Source organism: Haemaphysalis longicornis, unplaced genomic scaffold (genome assembly GCF_048455015.1).
Source record: "Haemaphysalis longicornis isolate Haplotype H1 unplaced genomic scaffold, Haemaphysalis longicornis Haplotype H1 scaffold_5, whole genome shotgun sequence".
Lineage (NCBI taxonomy): Eukaryota > Metazoa > Arthropoda > Arachnida > Ixodida > Ixodidae > Haemaphysalis > Haemaphysalis longicornis.
In genome coordinates this window covers 56,293,886-56,315,236 of record NW_027526385.1, presented here as the reverse complement: position 1 = coordinate 56,315,236, position 21,351 = coordinate 56,293,886, and the positions used below count along the sequence as shown (strand labels likewise).

The following is a 21,351-nucleotide window of genomic DNA, read 5'->3' as shown; positions in this document are numbered from 1 at the left end:
TTATCCGCAGTCCCAGAGTGGACCAGGTTAGCACGCGCGAGAGCCCAATACAACAGGCTTTGCAAACTCTGTGTCTGCAGTGCGAGCTGTCCTGTGCTCCCTCCGCATTTGAAATGCGGTGGAACTAGAAGCTTAAACAGCTCACCTGCTAAAAGAAGCATTAACAGCACTGTGAATTTTGATGTCAACTTTAGGAAAATAACGGAGGATATGGGGCGCATTGCAAGGCATTAACAATCGGCCTGATTTGTGAAACCTCCCAGGCACGGCTTCGTTTCGTGGTACCGTCCTCCCGCTTTTCTACCATCTGCTTGCGGGTCCCTTACTTTGCACTTCCGGTGCATGAATTTTAATTTGAAGACCCTGTATGCGCAGTAATCTTAAATATGGGTTTTGTGAATGGCATTTCGTGCCTGATATAAAATGTAAAGAGTGGTGCTAGCTAATCAGTGTGCACAGTTGTCAAATTAGCATTGCTGGTAACCAGTGTGAGTGCCTTTTTGTTGATAAAGCTTTAGCGAGGTCTCTAGGAGTATGAAGCTCGGCAACAACGCAGTCTTCCCGGTATCTTATATAAAGGAACATTCTAGGGAAAAAATCAACTTTGCGGATCATTTGCTTGGAAAACCTCGCACTACTTCAGAGCACAGCTTGGCTTTGTTATCTAGGAGGTGCTGACCGGGACAGTTTGAATGGGACCACGTTGGCCTCATGTCTGGGAGATAAGAGGAGTTCCCCAAGGGCATTTTCCTCATGCTGTTTATCAGCACATCATCGCTGCATTGTGGGGAAGCCTGTTGCTGCCAACAGGGAAAGCCAGTGCATGTTTCCATCCGTTGATTGCACGGGCTCAAAGTGACATACATTCCGCGCCCAACTAGCTCCATCTCGTTGCAGAGAATATATTATGCACCTCTTTTCGCAGGGCATTACTCGTTTTTAGCCAGCGTTGCCTTTATTGTATATCGGCTTATTGAAACTGCCCCTTTGCTATTATGAATTTTCAAATATAATTCAAAAACATTTGACATTATCGAATTGTGCAAATCAATTCGAAGCTGAATTGAATATCCTGCTGTTTGCTTCAATATTCGGGAGTTTCGAATATTCGCACTCTTACTGTTCACAATTTCCCTCTCCTTCAGCCAAATTCGTTATTCTCAAGGAACTGTGTGCTGGAGGCGGTATTTTCCCTAGCAGATTCCCAGAAATTGGACTAGTGTAAGTCCGGAGGGTCTGAACAATCCTTCAAATTTAACTTTCCCATGCTCGGGGTATTGTAGAATTTTTTATGGTATTCTGAACAAACAAAGGTTTGCAGAGAGATCAGTTTGCAGAGAGAGAACAACCTGCCCAGTGGAAACAACCTGCCCAGAGACTGACGAATTTCACTTATTGTTGCGAACACATGAGAACGCAAAGTGCTGTGGATGTTTTTAGTATTTACCTACCACAAGTAATCGCAGTATACCGACTGTTTCCTTGTTTTTTAGAAATTAGAAGTAGCTGCTGCCATAGTGCACTTTGATTTCAAACGAAACTGCATGTATATTTTCGTGCACATGCATGCGAAGGGTGTTATTAGGTCACATGTACCGCATTATTGTTAGATGTGTGCAAGTATCAAATGTGGGATTTCCGACCAAATAGAAATGGTGAGAACTGTTTGCAAATCAAATCAAATGTTTTGGGATGAAAGAATCATTGCTCTCGTGTTTATAGTGCTTAAAGGCCAACTACTGCGCTCAAAATTTCAACATCTTTAAAACCTTATTTCCATATAGTCTGCCTCACAAGATTCGCAGTATACAAAATATGACAGCTGAAATGCGATTATCCATGCTGCAAACAACGACCATCAAAAATCAAGATTTCTAAACCAAAATTGAGAGGAGCGGGGCCATTATGGCCAGGCCGAAGGGACGGCCCAGCCAGCGAGCAAGCGGCCGCACGTGGCTGGCCGGTCGAAGCAAACCTGCGTACGACGTTTTGCCCTCGCCGCAGCCATCTGAGAACTGCGCCCACCGGAGCTCGACCGGTTCTCCTGGCTGTCCATGGGGAAAAGGGCAGGGCTGGCCGCCATGTCACTTCTGCTTCATGCCGGTGTTCAAGCTATCATCTGCCAGCAGGTGCACCTTCGCGTGCAGTGGAGCTTTTTAAATGTTTATAATTAACGAGGCATTTCACGAGGAGTTAGTTTGGTGGTACGCACTGTACGTTCGAAGTAAATTTGGCCAAGGTGAAATTTGAGTGCAGTTGGCCCTTAAAGGAGCCATGAAGAGAAAATGCAAGTTTGTTTTATTCGAAAGATTTCATGTTTTATAGTGCCCCCAGCGCTTGTCCGGATACAAACGATGCTTTATTCCCTGAGAAATTAGTCAATTTAAGTTCAAATTTCGATTTTCCCGCCAAATCGTTTGTTTTCGTGGTCTCACAGGACTCGTGACATCACAGTGGTCTCATGACATCACAGGAACCGACCGCTCTGCAGCCTAGAGTACCTTATTCAAGCATCCGCCGTACAGGGTAGAGACGCGTATACACAGGCGCCGCCAATTTGGGTCGCTCGCTCGCTGCCGAAGCAAGTCGTTGTGTGAAAACCGCATCAAAATTGTCACCACAGCGCGGTTTACTGGCAAAGTTTGAATCATCTTATCTGTATCGCGTTGCTAGGTATCGTTGTAAACGAAAAGAACAACACGTTGAGCACGTTGACCCGATTGCAGCAGCACGGGGCCGTTCAAAGGGTGTCTCCACCCTTCAAGGTGGTGCTGTCCTCGAGGAACCCCATTCTGAACCTAGATGGCACCACCATACCGTGGCAAGCCGTTTTCTGCAATGGTTTTCTGCCTTTGGTTTGTTTTTGACCGTAATTAAAGCTGGCTTGCTTTTGTTCTGGGAGAAAATAATCGTTTCCTGAAACAGTGCTCGCTCGACAAATATGTTCACATAGGACACCGCTGCTTGCGTCAATCGCCAGTGTCATCTGAGACAACCCCAAAGCCCCGCAGTACTGTGCAGCTAAACCAAGCATAGTGCGCGGAGTACAAACAGCAGTACGCATCGGTACTTCTATGTTTACGTGTGCTGTCGTAACTTCCACTGTTTGTCCCACCATTCTTAGAGCTTTAAAAAGACTGTGCCCTAAATCTAAGTGCAAATCGCTCGTTCGGCTAGCTTATAAGCTCTACCTAATTTGCGTCTGCTTGTGCCGCCCTCCGCCATTCGCAGAGCTGGCTCGTATGACATCATGGGTTATGTTGCGGGAAATGAGCTGGTGGGGCGCATGGCCATTTCCTTTTTTCCTAATTATGTAGCTTATTTGAGCGAAGTCTGCGTTAAAAGTGGTGTCAGTAAGATTCTAACGAGGCAATCTTTTGAATGAGCCGAACTTGTGTTTTCTCTTCATGGCTCCTTTAAAGAACACGGCTACATAAAAAGATAACTTTCAGCACTCATGATTTGACATGGCTGAGTACAAATTGGAGATTCAGACAAGATGGCAGAGCAGCGGAAGAAAAATCTGGCATGCATTGCCACGAGGAAATAAGTGTTTCTCAACATGCTGAGCACACGAACAGTATATATTTGGCCAGTCCCTCCAGTCATTACAGTGGTGCCAGGCATGCTAGTGGCTAGTAAGACCTTGCTGCAAGCCAACGAGTAGTAACTTTCGATTCTTCACTTGGGACACTGTATTGACAGGCAACTTCTTTTGGGGTAAAAATTTTACCGAACTAGCGTAACACTTCAGTTAACATGCACCATAGTTTAGGATGCACTTGTTTTGTGCAATGCTGTCGCGTATTATGCTCTTGGCAGAGCTTTGGCATCGTGCGAAAGAGCCAATTAAGCCCTGCGATTAATTAAGCTAATTAAGCCAATTAAGCTTGAAAGTTTGCATCTCATGTGGCAGAGCCAACATTGATTGTTTGTACAGCGAAGTTGCGCTGCCAGTTGAATCCAATAGCAGACACTGTTCGTGAAATATTTGAACTTTGGAATATGTGCACACCTGTAGTACTTGCCACTAGCGATGTGGCACTGTTGCTTTCTATCTGCATCCTGAGCTAACTTTAATCCTGCTGGTGCGAGAGGGTAGACGTCCCTCCCTGCTTCCCTCTCTTCCAAATGTTGCCATGCACGACTGTTGTGCCTGCAGCAACCATCCTGGAAACCCTCCGGTTAGTGGTGCCCTTGTGATGGGACAGCACTTATTGCGCACACTTTTCCTCCGTTCTTTCCTTTCCCACTCACTGTGGTGAGCCAATAGTAGTTAGGGTGTCAGCTCGTTGCCTACAGGTGGAAGGAGCCATGTAGCTGACAACCTGCCCTTTACGCAGTGCTCACGAATACAGCGCGGCCTTCAGCCCCCGGCCCAAGATACCACGCACCCCGTGCAGTCCAACCAAGCAGGGTGCCAGGTTCAACGCTTGGCTGGAAGATGCCAGCTCCAGCCCTGCTTTCACGCGGGTGCAGCGGATGAGGGCATCTGAAGCTGCTGCCCTGCTGCCTTGGCCGGGGAAACGAGGTTGGCGTCGCGCTTTTCTGACAGCACCTTCTGTGCAAAGCCTTGTTCATACATCTTTTCACGCGATCTAACCACTGGACAGCATCATTTCGTGAAGTATCATTTGTGGACGACTCAAATCGGCATTTACTCCTGGTGAAACTGAATCTTCTGTGCGTCCACTTTCCACTCTTAGCTCTGCGAGCGTTTTTGTTGTCTCCTTCTTGTTTACGCTGCCACCTGTGTCCAGTCCCGCAACGCGTGCACGGTAGCGCTCACAGTGATACACCCGCCACGGTGGCTCAGTGGCTAAGGCGTTGTGCTGCTGTGCACGAGGACACAGGCTTGATTCCCGGCTGCGGTGGCTGCTTTTCTGTTGGAGGCGAAAAGCAAAAATGCCCGTGTGTCCGAGATTTCGGCGCACGTTAAAGATCCCGAGGTGGTCAAAAAAATCCGGAGCCCTCCACTGCGGCGCACCTCATCGCCTGCGTAGTGTCGGCGCATTTAAAGCCCCTTTGAAGACTCCACGCACTCCCAATTGGCATTCCTCCGCTCCAGTGCACCTCGCATCCCATCCTCTTCCTCCCTTTCTTTCTCACATGGCAACCATGTGTTGTTTGTCGGCAGGTGCCATGGCCCAGGGTCCTCTTGGCAGGCGCTCAAGTATGCCAGCCGCAAGAGACTGTGGCCCAGGGGCGGCCAAAGCCTTGTCTCCGACGTGCGTCCTCGACGAGGCCTTCATCGCTTCCCCCAGCCCAACCCAGGCCTTGAGCAGGAACACCCTGTTGCCAAGGGAGGTGGCAGACTTCAGACGTGACGAGAATAGTCCACCTGGGGCAAAGACTCGACCCAGGAAGTCAGCCTTCAAGTCGCGGCCGTCGGAGGCTGGGGTGAGTGGCTGCAGGTGGAGCACTTGCACGAGAAGGGGGGGAACTTTGCAATTGTGGGAACTGTTCTCAGGCAACCCAAAGTTGCGCTTGGGGTAGAGAGAGGGAGGGAGATAGGGAGAGAGAGAAAACAAAACGTTTATTGCGAGCATTTAGGATGTTCCTGTAGGAGTGGTTCCCTCTTCACAGGAATCCACAAGCCATCTGAGCAGTTAATCGCCTATTTTGGACATTTTTCGTTCCGCCTGTGTTCTCACTGCTGTTCCAGTCACCTGCTTGGCTCGGTGCTCTTCTCCGGAACAAATCTCGTTGGTAAAAAGAAAAGTGAAGCCAAGTGGAAACGACAAAGAGCTGAAATTGGGCGCCAATTTTAAAGGAACCGTAAAGACAACATGCAGCTCTGTTTTATTAGAAAGGTTGCGGAGTTTGTACTTCGGGGCAGTTTTGTTTGGGGGCACGTTGCGGCCATCGCAGAGGGATACTGCGTTGTAAAGGGTGCATTTTGAATTGCCTGCTTACTGTGGCTTAACATGACTTGGCAAACTTGCAGGAGCAGCCAAGAGAACGCATCAAAAACGGGAAGGTTGGAGTTGGTTACCACACCTAGTGCAACCTAGCAGGCTGTCTTTTGCTTGAATAACCATTGGCAACATGTGGCATAGCTCTGAGCTTTGGTTTTGCTTTGGCTGACAAAAGGGGCAGGAATTAAATTTGTGAATTGTTATAAATTGTTATAAAGGCGACATGAAGCACTTGAAAAATTACAGGCCGATCAGCTTACTGTCAGTCGTCTACAAGGTACTTACCAAGGTAATCGCTAACTGAATTTCTGCAACCTTAGATTTCAGTCAACCTACAGAACAAGCAGGGTTATTCAACAATGGGCCATATTCACACGATCAATCAGGTGACAGAGAAGTGTGCTGAGTATACTGAACCCCTATATATAGCCTTCATAGATTATGAGAAAGCATTTGACTCGGTCGAAACCCTAGCAGTCATTCAGGCATTACGGAACCAGGGGGTAGATGAGCATTATGTAAGAATACTAGAGGATATCTACAATGGGTCCACAGCTACCATCATCCTCCGTAACGAGAGCAGTAAAATACCTATAAAGAAAGGCGTCAGACAAGGAGACACAATGTTGTATTGGGAACAAGTAGGAGTAAGGGTTAATGGATAAAACCTCAGTAACCTCAGATTTGCTGATGACGTTGCCTTGTTAAGTAACTCGGGGGAGGAGTTGCGAAGCATGCTTAGTGCACTGGACAAACAGAGTAGAACCGTGGGCCTGAAAATTAATATGAAGAAAACTAAAGTAATGATCAATAACCTCGGGACAGCACAGCAGTTTGAGATAGGTGGCGAGGCAGTGGAAGTGGTAAGCGAATATATCTACTTAGGCCAAGTTGTGACCCCAGATCCCAACCATGAGGCAGAGGTAATTAGAAGGATAAGATTGGGGTGGGGTGCATATGGCAGACATTCTCAGATAATTAATAGCAGCCTACCATTGTCGCTGAAGAAGAAAGTGTATGACAGCTGCATCTTACCGGTACTCACCTACGGGGCAGAAACCTGGAGGCTCACTAAGAGGGTTCAACTTAAATTGAGAACACCTCAGTGTGCAATGGAGCGGAAAATGATAGGTGTAACATTAAGGGACAAGAAGAGAGCGGAGTGGGTCAGGGAACAAACAGGTGTTAAGGACATAGTATTAGTAAAAATTAAGAAGAAGAAATGGACGTGGGCAGGACATGTAATGCGAAGGCAAGATAACCGCTGGTCATTAAGGGTAACAGAGTGGATCCCTGAGAAGGCAAGCGTTGCAGGGGGTGGCAGAAAGTTAGAGGGGCAGATGAGATCAAGAAGTTTGCGGGGATAAATTGGTCACAGTTGGCACAGGACCGAGGTAATTGGAGAATAATGGGAGAGGCCTTTGCCCTGCAGTGGGCGTAGATAGGCTGATGATGATGATGATAAATTGTGGTATTGTAGCTGTCCAGTAGAGCAGCACTACAAGGGGGCTGGATGTCTTTTTAAGTGCAGAGCACTTTAGGGGCCCACCTTGCCGTTGTAGCTCGTTCACCATCACAGTGTCTAGCCACTGCTGGAATCAGGCGCTGCAGCGATGTAACGGACCCATGTATAGCCTGTGACAGAGGCTTCGAAAAACAAGCCGTTTATATAACTGTTCGCTTAGGTTATAGTGAACGGTTATAGTCAACCATTCGCTTATATAGTCATAACCGCTGGCACTTGTCACATATCTCCCCGTGGTTTAGTGCAAAGAAAACTGCAGGTACATTTGAGGCAAAATCTGTGTATATAACGGGAAGCCCCCCGCGTTCATTTAGGTAGGAATGCCCATTGGGTTGGTTTATACGATAGTAAGCGAAAAAAGTGGCCGCCAGGAACGACGCATTCCAAACTGCACAGTAAGGTGCTGGCACGTGGAGATGAAAGCAAGCACAAAAAGAACAAAACTCCCACTCGAACTGTTCCAGGCAGGGGATGCGCTAGCACTGCAAAGGCGGGAAATTTGAATTGCATTGTACAAACCTCCACTCCGTTCATCAAGAGAGGGGTGAGGCAGGGCGGCGAAGAGTGTGATGGGTGGTAGCAGGGAGCGGATAACGGCGCCACAGCCCATTATGGCGAATCACTGCTCTGCACTTCCGACAGCTTTCACTTTGAGTGGAACAGCCTTAATTTTTCTCTTTCTGTTATAGTGGCAGCATTTTTGAGGCAGCCAAAATACCACAAATACACTATTTCTGCACGCAGTGCTTGTTGTGCAAAGTCCTAATCCTGCAGGGATGAGGACTTTGTTGTGCTTGTTGTGCAAAGTCCTGCAGTGCTTGTTGTGCAATTGACCTAATATGTAAAATGTTAACCTGGGAGAGAGAGGTTTGCTGGAAGGGAGTAAAGAAGGGGCCCGATAGATAACAGGGTACAAGATAGAGGACAAGAGAAAAGAAATAAAATATGGGAAAGGAAAACCAGAACACTCAGTTTGTGTGAGTAGAGCTGCGTAGTGTGATGAAGCAGTCTGAAGATTCTGCTATTCTAAATTTTAAATTGTTTCAGTGCTGCCAGTCTCGTCCAGATAATCAAACAGTGCTGAGTAGGGCTTTGCATTAAGCTGATGGAGCAGGCCATAGACCAGGGGGAGAGAGGGGTTCCAGGAATGCTACATCGGATGTGTAGGGTCAGGGGTGGAAAATTAGATGCGTGGGAGAGTGCACTGTCAACCCGTCTTGCTGTGCCCTGTCACGCATTGGTGGCCTTGGCACACTGGGATCTGAAGTTTTAATGCATAGCTCTTGGGATAAATGGAGAGGTCTCGTGGCAATTGTATGGTGCTGAGACAGTCAAGAACACTGTTCGTGCTGGACTGCTGTGACCAGGGGGTGACTCGGGTGCCCAGGGGTGCAGCAATCACCAATACATAAACAGCTCCTGCTTTTATTTGAGGTATGAGAACAAAAACAATGCAACCTGCCAGTGTATGGTCTACACGGTTGTGTGAAAAGTGGTCTACATGGTCGTGGGCTTACACACCCTGTCCGCCTTTTTGCTGTGCAGCGAAAGAAGGTGGCAAACCGGGTGACCTTCTTCGTCCAGAAGGGGAGGACCCAAATGGCTGGAGACGCCGCAGGGGACGTGACAAACATGGCCATCCCACCTGCCAAAAGCGGCGACGGCCAGTGGGAGAGAGGGCGGCCTGCGACCGCAACGCTCGGCTCTGCTCGACGTAGCGGGCGCTCGTCCGACGGGGAACCCAGCCCTCCATCCCAAGCAGGACCACTGCGTCGACGAAAAGCTGCCACAGGCCAGGAAGTCGCGGGGGAAGAGGTCGCAGGGGCTGAAGGAGGCCACAGACCCCAAGCAGCCCGCTCCTCTCCCCCAGCCTGCCGGTCCTTCTTCCCCCAACACTCGGCGCAGTGGTAGCCGTGGCTGCTGTCCGCTCTTCCTCGTGTGAGTGCTTCTCTCTCTCTCTGGCTCGCCTTCATTTACAATCGTAACTGTGGCCTGTTTGTGAAGTCGGCGTGATCATGCCTCATGCCTCTCGTGTTTTGCAGAGGAGTGCTGTAGCAAGGACAAGGACGCAAAGCGGCAAGCAAAACAACTGAGGGCAGTGCGTGTTGCTTTGCGGCCCTTGCTACAGCACTACTCTGGGCCATCCTCACCCCTGCTAAACACCCCAAAGCGACCGCCCAGCCCAAGAATGCATGCATTTATATGGCGCTACTGGGTCGCTTTAAAACGCCCCACATCTAATTTGGGCTGTTGCATGTGGCACAGTTTGTAGCATGACGGCGCCGGCCAGTACCCATTGGAAAGGTGCTTTGGTGTATTCAACGTACTTCAAGCTGCACATACCAGTTAACACAAGGCCTCAACGCCAAACGCTGAGCTCTGGTACATACCTGGCAGTTGGTGGTGGTGGTGGTAAACTAGCAAAGTGGTTCACATGCACATAGTTGTAAATACAGTTGTAAATGTAATTAGGAAAAAAGGGAATTGCCGCGCGACGCACTAGCTAATTTCCCCGCAACAGAACTTATGATGTCATATGCCTGTAGCTGTGTGATTGGCTGAGGCTGGCAAAAGCAAGCGCAAATTAGGCGAGGCTTATAAGCTTGCCGAACGAGTTATTTGCACTTTTTATAGCACATTCTTTTTATAGCAGTGAGAATTGTGGTTAACAATTAAAGTTATGAACAAACACGTAAACACCGAAGCAGTTGGTGCAGCACTCTGCCAGCTGATACTGCCTAACACAGCCGTCAAACGCTTTGGACTTGTCTGACACAACACTGACCAAGAGAGGAAGTGAGTGAGAGTAAGTGACCATAAGCGGCATGGTCACTTACGTGACCATGTTTGTTGAATCATAGCTTACGCTTTAGGAAATGATTGGTATGAACCATAAAAAAATATGGCAGGTATAAAAGTCTGGCCAGAAGCAAAGTGTGAACACTGGCATTCTAGCGGTACTGCAGTGCCATCTATGAGAGTGGATGATAAACAAGATAACCGAACCATGGCCTCCGTGATTGGCTGCCGGCGGCACACAGTTGCTCCGGCCATCCCATTCGGCGCGGAGCCAGGCGGAGAGGTGTAATTTTGTTAACTCCTGTGCACGCTGCGAGGTGGCGGCCTTAGCCTAAGGCTGAAGAGACGCTCGTCTGGCCGACGCTGCCTGCACTTTGAGTTGTAAATCGGCCTTCGTTGTCACGTTTTCATGCCAGAAAAACTATCAATATGTGGTCGATGTGTTTTGGCTCAATCCTACAAGTACAAGGTCGTCTAACGTACATTGTTTAACAGCCACAATTATTGTTGCACGAAGCTTTAGGGGTCGTTTGTTTGAAATAAGAATGTCATAGCTCAGGGTTCTGTCGCATTTTGGGCGGAGTGAACGCCAGCGTGCTGAATCCTTTTTTCGCTGCTACAGCATTTTCGCGTGATATTACAGCGCGAAAATTGGCTCTTTTGTCTTTCAAGGTGTTTCGAAAGCTCTGGGTGTTGTGCGTGCACGAAAACAGCGTAATACCAATAAGCTCTCGTGTATTGCTCATAGAAAGGCGACTACGATAGTCAAAAGATCTGTGTTGGGCTTCCACGGGTAGAAATGAATCATTTTTTTGCGTTTTGTTTTAATATGCTTAGGGGTCTCAAGTACTACTGCAATCTCACTATCAAATTATTTGCTGTGAGTTAGGATGTCGCGGTTTTCCGTGATGCGTTTCACACCGCTATCCACTCTTCACGTGTTGCTTCTTTTTCTTTTTTTCCCGGAAGAATGTTTCTGTATTTATAGATTTGCTGGGCTAATATTCTGCACACAATTTGTTGGCATGGCTTTCTTAAGGGTAATATTTGTTTCAGTGAGCAGTTTACCTGAAGGTTATCACTAATATCTGTATGCACATCAGCCGTAAGTTTGGGATATTGCTAATTAAACGCATCAAGTAGACAACTACCGATCGTAACTCGTGTAAGGATTTTTATTACATTACGTAGACCACGTCCATTTATGGTAGACTGGAAAACTCTGTGTGCATTTGTATCTGCAAACATACACGTCAATAAACGGCACCACCACGTTTACCCTGCCTATTGTGGGACAAATACTGATAGCCATTTGGCCTTCCCCACCTGTCCTCACTTCTGATGCTGAATTATACCACGTCTCTGTAAATAGTATGGCGGTAAAAGTTAAGCCAAACGTTTCAAGTAGTGTTGCCATGTCATCTACTTTATTTGTCAGAGTTAAATGAGAAAAAAAGGAAACGACGTAGGTGGTGTCTTCATGTTTACTAACGGTTGGATTTCCGTCTGTTCAGTTCCCATAATCTGATTCTTGCTCGGAACGAACGGAATATGCGTTCCGTGCGATGCTACGGCTGCGCCGAACTGCGCGCAAGTGCTCTGGCTGCTACATCCTCCTACATTTCCTCTAAATTTGGCAATTCTGCGCCCAACCTGCGCCCAAGGGTGTACGCTGACTTTCCGAAATGAAACTAACTACTTGGGGTTCCCCATTGAAAGCGACATCGCGGTGCACCTGTTTTCAGGACGCAATCCGAGCCAAGGCAAACTGGCCCTTGTTGCGATAACGGCAATGATGCGTTTTGCTGTGTGAACATCAACTGAAGTTTCTGCGCACAACCGGGTGCGAAGCCCGTCGACAGGCCTTGTCGATGGCGTTTTCAAGGCTGAAATAGTCGTACATTTTACTTGTATTTTGCTTTTCTTGCATGTGTGCCACTGCAGGTCGATGGGGATCTCATTTCATGACCGCCTTTAGGCATAGCAGTGTGCAAACAAATGACGGAGCGGTTCTTTTTCCCTGACTTGAACGGTTGTTATACACGGGCACCTTAACGGCCGTTACGAGAACAGCAGTTGGCCTTAAAGGCAGTTAGGCGGAGTTACATGGCAGCGCGAGTGCCGTTGGAAATCCAAAGGCGATCACCTAGCCAATGGAGGTCACTGGTCTCTGTTCCGTCGGCAGATGGGCAAGATGGCTGCACCCAGCAACGTGTCCCCACTGCAGGCGAGCGCGCTGCCACAAAAACGATTCGTCACGACGCATTTGCAAATTAACTTGTGGTAGGACAGCGGCGCTGCGGTTAGTTAAAGCGATGGATTGTGAATTAGGACGCTTCACCACATTGGAACTAAAACAAGTGCAGCCATTTGCAACGCCATGAATCGGATTGGATCGGTTAAATGTTACGCAGTACTATTACAAAAAATGGCTGCGACGAGTGAAAGAAATACACTGTGTAACATGCACAGAAAATAATTAAAGAAGAAAATTTTTTAGTTCGCGAGGTAGCATCTCAAGAGTAACGTGATGAATCATCCAAACGGAACTAAACATGGGAAGTGCCGTGTGAGCACAGGCACCACCGTTCAGTTCCTACGGCCGTCAAGGCATTCAACTGCCGTTCGCGTTATTGGCCGTTGCAAGTGCCCGCATAGCAGGGGTACAAAAGCGATGGCTGATTTACCGTTGATTATTGCTGCAATGGCGGTGCACCAGCGTCGCAGGCAATTTTTAATTCGGATTTTAATGGGCTACCTTGTCATTAACGGAAGCGTTTTGGTTGCTTGCGGCAAATGTGTCGTGAAGGGGCAAGATTCAGCCTGGTGCTGCATGTTGGTTGCCAGAAATGGCTGCCCGCTGCCTTTGTAAACAATAACGTTGCTATCAGCGGCTTGTTGTTTTAGACCCTTATGGTGGCAGCGTTGACGCTGCTAAATATTGATGCAAATTATGCAGTCAAAGCCGAGGTGCTACTGATGTTATTGGTCGGTGCTCCCACAATAGCCTTCCAATTGCGCTCATTTTACATAGCATGTTCATAGTCACGAGCAATTTTTAGTTTGTTCATAGTACATCTGCTGTTGTGTAAAAATGAGAGCCTGTTTTTTTTTATTTTTGTTGTGCAGGCCGCTGCACAAAGTTCAATGCAGACATTCTTCAGGAGACTTGACGAAAATGGGGATGAAATATCCATGTTCTGGGTTCTCTTAATTATTTATTATCGTCGAAGAGTGTGCTTTTAGTGATTATCTATCGTGAATGCAGGATGCGTCTTAAAATTGCTTCTATCAAAACCTGCTCTGAAAGCTGGTTTTGCTGCTCCAAAACGCATTGTTGCCTGCTCCAAAAGCTGCTCCAAAGCGGCCTAAGCCAGTAGCATCACTGTTAAACATGTATAGATTTTCAGAAATAAACCCGGTGAACATCTTGTGTTTTGGAACCATGCACGAGTACAAAAAAAATACTGCTGTGCAACGAATTCACTTAATTATGCTTCACCCCGGGCATAGTCTGTCGAAATTTCATACGCACCTGTAACTACCCTAATGGCACCTGTAACTACTTCTACCTTTCTCCTGCATTGGTGTGAGGTAAATTTTTTTTATTATTAAACCTCGCGCACTGGCTGCGACAGCATCGTCCTCTACGCCCGCCTGCGTCAGGGAAAGCGACCTTGCGCTACGCCCTGGTCACTAGGCTATCTTTAGTTTTAAGGTTCTGCTCTGGATATGTCATTGTCGAAGGCAAGAAAAAACGTAATTTAGCGGGGGAGTTGAAAGTTTGGCTTAAAAAATGTTTAATTTCTCAGTAAATAAAGCATCGCTTGCTGTCGGGCGAGCGCTGTGGGCACAGTAAAACAAAAAAAAAATTTTTTTGTGTAAAACAAACTTTTATTTTGTCGGCATGGCCTCTTTAAATCCGCAGTTGTTGCCCTTCTGTGGCTCTGTAAAGCACGAGCAACTGGTTGAGGATGACAACCTTGCGAGACTGTGCTGCCGAGGAACAGTCTTTTGTCATCTACTGGAATGGGAACGACCTGAAACGCAGGAATGGGGCAGTCGCCATCTGTAGCCTCAGACAGGGGAATAGTTTGTTGTCTGCCCTTCTTCTGATTGGTGTGCATTGGGTTCGGGGATGTGCAGGTATTTCCACCCAAATGAGTGCACACACATTCTAGGCTGTCTATGGATGTGAGTTCTTGCCATTTTATTTGAGGGGGAAACTTCTCAATTTTTCCCGTTTTACTGAATGAAAGTAGCTGCCACAAAGTGGTCATGTCTCGGGCTGTGGTGGGTAGGAAGCGGAGCGCTTCACTTGGGTGCCCCTTGGCTCTTCTCATTCCAGCGGTGGGCGGAGGCAGCCCAGCTCGGAGGTCGTCAGGGCGCCCGGCACGCAGCACCAGGTGTGCTACCTACAAAGAGGCGAACCTGACTGTGTAAGTTGAAACCTTGCTTTCCTTTTGGGGGAACTGACTGAGTGCCAGGGGACTGAGTGGCAAAAGAGCCTTTCAAGCAGTGCTTTAAAGGAGCCATGAAGAGAAAATACAAGTTGGGTTTATTAGAAAGACTGCTTAGTCCCGATAACAATGACACCAATATCATCGCAATCTTCGAACAAATAACGGAGATATTGAAGAAAACGTGTGAAGCAGTCGCGACCCCCTAGCCAATTTTCCGCAACTTTTCTATGACGTCACGGAACCTTGTTTGTGCGATTGGCAGCCGCCTAACTGACCTGTCGCGATGACACATGACTGGACGTCTGTAATGGGGCCTCTGCTGCCATTTGACCGCATCACTTGAATCCTAACGTGCAGTTAACGCACTGAAAATTATGTTTTATTGTTGGCCCGTATGACGTCATTCTTGCTCATAACACGTCACTGTGGCGCGAAATTTGAATTTTTTTAAATACTTCTTGCTTTTTTTCATTAAAAAAACATCTTTTGGGGCTGTAATGGAGCTGAGTGAGATACTCAATCGTAGTTCTTTCAAATTAAACAAAGTTGTATTTTCTCTTCGTGGCTCCTTTAAAGGCTTGCTGGGAAGTGCACTTGTTGCCAATCTGGCTGCTTGTCACGCAATGATACGGTTGGTGGGCAACGTCCTTGTTGCAGTGTGCTTCTGTCATGAGCATAGTACCGCATTCAATCACGTAATCCTCTCACTTTTTTTTCCGGAAAAATCTGTGTGAAGTTGGGGGGTGCGATAATTATGTGGGGAAAAAAAAACTTTGAGGGGTAAAAATCAAGCTGAAATGAGATTTGAATAGTTATTATACGTAACCAAGCCATTTCCAAGCAGGACTTGCCGTCAAAATAAAGTACAGGGTCGACATGGGCACGAAGCGCAAAACTTTGTTCGTTGCGGCCAGCCGCCGCCGCCCACCTTCACCATCGCACGTTTGGTAGTTGAGAATCCGAATGGGAACAGTCCTAGTCCAAGTCAGGGCTGCTAACATAGCTGGCTGTTGCCTTGTCGTCACCTAGGCCTCGTCTCCATGACACACCGAGTGGTCTCCAGTCGCATACAGGCCATTCGATGTGCCCAACTTTTTGGAGCTCTTGATGACATCTGCGGCGATCATTCCCCACAATTCCGATATCCAGCTGCACAGCATCTCCGCCGACGGTCTCCTCAGCTTGTCGGCTGGCGTCAGAGCGTGCTTGCAATCTACTCTGTGTACGGCCTTTGAACGTTATCTTTGAACGGCTTGTTCAAAGAATCATTCAAAGGCGGGAGCATGGAAGTTCAGCCACCTGGAATGACAGCCAGCTCAGTGCGCAGCTCCTTTAGCTTTGCGCCTCTTGTTGGTGGCCTTCAGTTCCCCGGGCGGCCGTCTCCAGTAGCGCACGCTCAACTCGTAGACGCCAAAGGGCCTGCTTGCGGCACAGTCGCCGGGCTCTATGGCGTATTCGATAGCTTTCAGCTTGAAAGTAGCTGTATAACTGGCGAAGCGTACCGCCCCAGGAGGGTAGTTAGTAGCGCAGTAGAATCTCGTTACAGCAATCTCCGCGGTTCGAAATATTTTAGTGAAAAACCATCACTTCCGTGTCAGTAATGTAACACAGCAGGGTTCGCACAGGTCCTTGAAAACCCTTGAATTTAGAAGTGTCAATTTCAAGGCCTGGAAAGTCCTGGAATTTTTAAATGGTCCTTGAAAACCCTTGAGTTTTCTGGAGAGAATCAATGGTTCTGCCTTTTCACAAGAATTTCAAGTATTTGTCATGGATTTTAGGTGTTAACAAATGTAAAGAAACATTGTAACAATCAAGTTTCAGTGTACTGCGTGAAATTACAAGTTTGGTGGATTTTCATTATTACAAGGCAACATTGGGAGCAGGCACTTGTCAGTCCAATCCATATCACGATACAATCCAGTGAAAGCCAGCTTCTGTTCTCTATCTTGCATCTTCCATCTAGTCTGTGCTTCATACGCTCCATCTTCGTTTGCTTTTTACGTGCGAATGGTGGACGTGCACATAGTTCATCCTGCCTTGAAGCAACACTTGGTCGACTTAATTCCAGCTGATGCTCTTGCTGACAAAGCAGGAGATGCAGGCAACATTAACAAATTTTTGAAATCAAACGGCCTCAGAAAAACACAAAGAAAAAGAAAAACCTGTTAATACCAGCCATGAAATAAAAAAAAATAACGCTGGGGGAGCATTTACAAACCCGTTAGCACCTATCTAAATGTGCTTAGGTATTGTGCAATAAAAAAAACTTTTTGCATTTATTTGGAAAGGTTATAAATAATCCCAGATAAAAAATTAGATGGGGACCTTGAAAATGTGTTTGCTGGTCCTTGAAAGTCCTTGAAAACCCCTGAATTTTTGCTTTTGAAGCCTGTACGAACCCTGCACAGCCAAAATGACTTACCTTTACAGCAGGTGCCAGTGTTACGTAAATAACAAGACAAAAAAAGTTGTGTATAGTCCCACTCCACTCAGCGTTTATTTCTGGGAAAAGTCTGTTACCTTCTGGGGAGTGGCAACACTCGCTGCAGGAGGGGCGCCTCCACAGCCTCGACCTTCTTGTGAAGGGGAGCATCTTTGCAACGCCTGAGGAATGAACACTAGAGCAGCCGAGCTAGAAACAGTATTGCTCTTCGTGCGTAAATACGGTGTTTGCATCGTCCTCAATCACTGCATTCTTCTTGCTCGCACACTTTGTTGAGGATGTCACAGTCCAGATAACCCTTCAAGGTCACCTGTGAAGTTTTGCAAAGTAATGTAACCGACTTTTGGAAACAAATTTTTCGGTTTGCAGTCGGTTCTTCCGTAATTTGTTTCATTCTCACGGCAACGGAATTCCCGCAAAAGCGGAACTTCTGGCTTTCCCCGGCAGATTTGTTATCGCGGTTTTCAACTGTGCAGCCATTCTGGCGGGTATTTCAAAAGAATTTGTGAATCTAAAATACATTTATTGGTGTTTGTAGTAATAAGACACTGTGCACAAAGTCTACCACTTTTGGGTGAAGCTGCACCGGATCGAAGTTCGGTCCCAGGAACCATCTTTTTTATGGAGGTGAAAAATAAAAATGTTCCTGCGTCGGGACTTTGACACGCGTTGGACATCTCTGGGTGGTATTAATTAATATTCACCACAGCAATCCTTGTAGCCCAGGTATATAGCTTCGGCCTGTGAAACACCCAGAATTTGATGAAATAAAAAAAAAAAAAAGGAAATTTGGACTTTGCAAAGGTGTGTCACTGCATGTGCCTGGTGTTAATTAAGGGAAGTGGTATGCGCAGGCAGATTCGTGTGCCAAAATATTGTGCTTCGTGTGTCCTTCTCTACTGCAAAATGGCCGCCTTTTTCGCCTGGAAAAAAAAAAGGAAAGGGTGGCACGGACCACAAGTAATGTTGTGCGAAGCGCTTTCCAGCTCAGATTTAAAGAAACTATAGTGTTGAGTTTGGCATTCAATGCATAGAGGAAATGGCTGCTGGTATCAGTGGAGCATCGCTTCATTTTTGTCGTAGTTGCTGCCATTGTACCATACCAGAGATGGTACCGCTGCAATTTACGTCTTCCTTGTTCTCTTTTCAGGAAACTGCGGCGGCCATAGACGTGTGCGCCTCTTCAGCAGTCGTATACATAATTGCTTGTTCTTAATTTATCGCCTATCAAGTCACGGAGCAGTTTAATAGTCACTGTCATTACACAATGCACTCCAATTGCATGGTTTTAATTGTACATTTGTATATATTTATCTTTGGTATTTTTAATGTTGACATGGGTGTTGCTGTTCCCTCGGCATCGCCTTTCTCCAGCTCTTTCCCTCTTGTCCCTCTTGTAGCCACCCCCCTTTTTATCCCACTTGACTCGTGAGGCTGCCATTCGTGGCAGTCTATTTATTTTTCGCCAAAAGGGTTGCCTGCACGGATCTACCAACCCTGCCATCTCGAGGAGGGGCACCAAAAAATAAAGCGAACATAATGGCAGCGTGTTGTCTTTGTCTTCTTTGCGAACATGGCCCCATCCTGTTGTGGAGTGTCTTAGAGACGCACTTACATCAGTGATTGAATTTCGCTTCCCCAATTTGAGTCCTGAAGGCGATCGTGCCACAGCTGTTCTGGAAGCATGTACTATAGCTTCAAGAAGCAAAAAAAATGGTACTCTGCAGTTGTGGCAACCTGTCGCTGCAAATGCACGACACCGACAACGGTTTGAGAGCCCATAGCTACTACAGTACAACCTCGTTACAACAGACCGTGATAGTCGTCATGATTTCAGTCTGCTATAAAAGAAGTATGAACAATCCAAATACTGTTACTACAGACTTTTACAGAATCATGGATGAAGTCTGCTATAACAAGAGTTTGGACTTTTCAACTGTTCAAAACAAATCACACAATAAAAGTATGCCGGTCGTTTCTAGAGATTCAGTTACAACTTAAACAGGTTGGTATTTTAGGCCAACAAGCCCTCGGGATGACTTGGGTTTTTCAGCAGTTTCATCCTCTTGTGACACTGTGAAGCACATCACAAAATCACATGCATGATTCTTCTTACATTTGCTGGGCTCCTGTTGTAATGCACCCCCTCAAACTTTTGATTCACTCGTACTAATATTACTCTTTCACGTCTTCAACCTACACTTGCATTTCCATTGTCTTCACATGAATATAAATTAAATGCAACTAAAGATTCATTGCTAAGCTTGGAGATTTAGCCATCTATAATGTATGAGGGCATACGTTTTTTGTTTTAATGATAACTTTCATATATAAGCACCTCATCTGCTGCACTATAACACTTAAATTTTAAATCCAATCACTTGACTGCCAGGACATCACACTAGTGCATACTGCAAGTGGATGCAAAAAGTTTCACTTCTACTAATTCGCAATTATTTTTAATTGTTTCAAATTGTTTTCGTTTGATCACAACTGGGAGGTAGAAGCACAAACTCTGAAAACGTACCTAGCAAATGAATGGTTGGTGGCGTGCACTTGAAAAGTCCACTTTAGAGATGTAAACGTGGACTTGTTAACCTTTCAAACCGGTCTGTTATATCCAAATGTATGTTCTAACAGAATCTGCAGTAAAAGAAGTTTAATCAATGGTACAGATAGGAAGACCAACCAAGCATTGCAAATCAGTATGTTGTATTTAAATGTCTGTTGTAAGCAGATTTGTTGTAAGGGGGTTTTACTGTACCTGCCAGACACTCCAGAGTATTCTGGAGGTGTCCGAGATAAGAGGAGATGCAGCTGTGCTGACAGCTCGCTCTGTAAAGAAAAACCAGCCTCCCCTCTGTCTACCGTAAAGTTATGAAAGAACGCCCACCCAAAGTGGAGAGATATCAAGTGAAAAATACGGGATGGGCGATCTTTTGGGTCAGGTGCGAAAAACTAGAGAAAAGTGGCTGCACCGGCAACCAAAACTGCGGAGATGTAAAGAAAAAATACTAGATGGGTGAACTTCCAGCTCAAGTGCAGAAAGGACAAATAAGTGACCACATCAGCACATGAGTAGATGATTCGAGTTTATTTTGTTCACTCATCGGCGCTAAAGCCATCGATATTAGGGGGTGGGTTATCTTTGGGCTCTTTTAGTAAATCAAAAATTTCAATTTCATCCCTGAAGGGGGCGAGGGAGGTGGGGTGTGTGTTTTGGGGTGGGCATTTGCTCAGAACTTTATGGTACTGATAACGATAGGTAACGCAAAGCTTTCTTGGATCTAAAATCTGTAAATCAAAACCAAACGGAAACTCGACGAAACCACACTGGAATCTCCGGAGTGGACAGTGACCCAGGTGGCCATCGTCATTTTCCCGAGTCTCTGCACCACAGATGCGAAGCTATGTCTGCTATGTGACGCCGGCGCTCGTGGGAAGCACAGAGTGGCTGCAGTTGCCTATTAGTATGTTGCGCCGCATTGCTGACGGTTGTTTTCAGCGCTCCTGTGGCATGGCTTCAAGGCAAGCACGCGAGCGAGGAGAGGGCAAATTGCAGGACACACCCTCGCTCCTGACATTTGAACTGCGCATGGTTTTGTATTTCCTGGGGTCACTCCCAAATGGCGGCACCAGTACAGTATTCACCGGTGCGTTCCACATTGATGTAAAGTTAGCTTTTCTGCAGTGCATTTTTGCGTGCGGGTGTCATCGGTGAGAAGCCGACAGCTTCGCTTTAAAGTTCGTGCCACAGGCATAAAAAAAACTGCAAAAGTGCGATTTCAGCACTTGGCTAAGATTTTGAGGCTCACAATGGTGACATCTCGTGCAATGCAAAGGAACACATTCTTTGAATATGGCTCCCCGTTACCAGTCTTGGTTGTAAAAGTTGAGTGGAGGCTTCGCAATCTCATTACTACCTACAGCACTGCCCAGTGCAATAGATCTTCAACTTGCTTCACATCTTCACAGCAAGGTGCAAACAGCTTGCAGAGTTGGTGCCTAGGTTATCGAACCGTGCGAACAATAACCAGCAAGCTTTTGCCTGTTTTTCAAGTTGTTAACATTTTGCAGTCTTTGTGCTGTTAGTTATGTGGCAGCTGGACTTGCCGTGAAGAATTGAGCTGTTGTACAAATTTTATAGGCATTGTTCCTGCAGTTGTAAGGAACCGTCAAGACAAGACATACCGCAATTGCACA

General features: G+C 46.7%; 1 protein-coding gene across 2 annotated transcripts in view; it reads left to right on the top strand.

Annotated features, from left to right (window-relative positions):
- Positions 1-18,693, top strand: part of LOC144138235 (uncharacterized) — a 32,411-nt gene extending 13,718 nt beyond the window's left edge. For both annotated transcript variants that reach the window (XM_077670425.1, XM_077670426.1), the window contains exons 9-13: positions 4,344-4,531; positions 5,138-5,400; positions 8,989-9,381; positions 14,591-14,681; positions 18,299-18,693. In XM_077670425.1, the coding sequence (XP_077526551.1) occupies positions 4,344-4,531; positions 5,138-5,400; positions 8,989-9,354 (817 nt within the window). In that variant the 3' untranslated portion in view covers positions 9,355-9,381; positions 14,591-14,681; positions 18,299-18,693. The remainder of the gene's footprint in view (positions 1-4,343; positions 4,532-5,137; positions 5,401-8,988; positions 9,382-14,590; positions 14,682-18,298) is intronic.
- Positions 18,694-21,351: the final 2,658 nt, after the last annotated feature.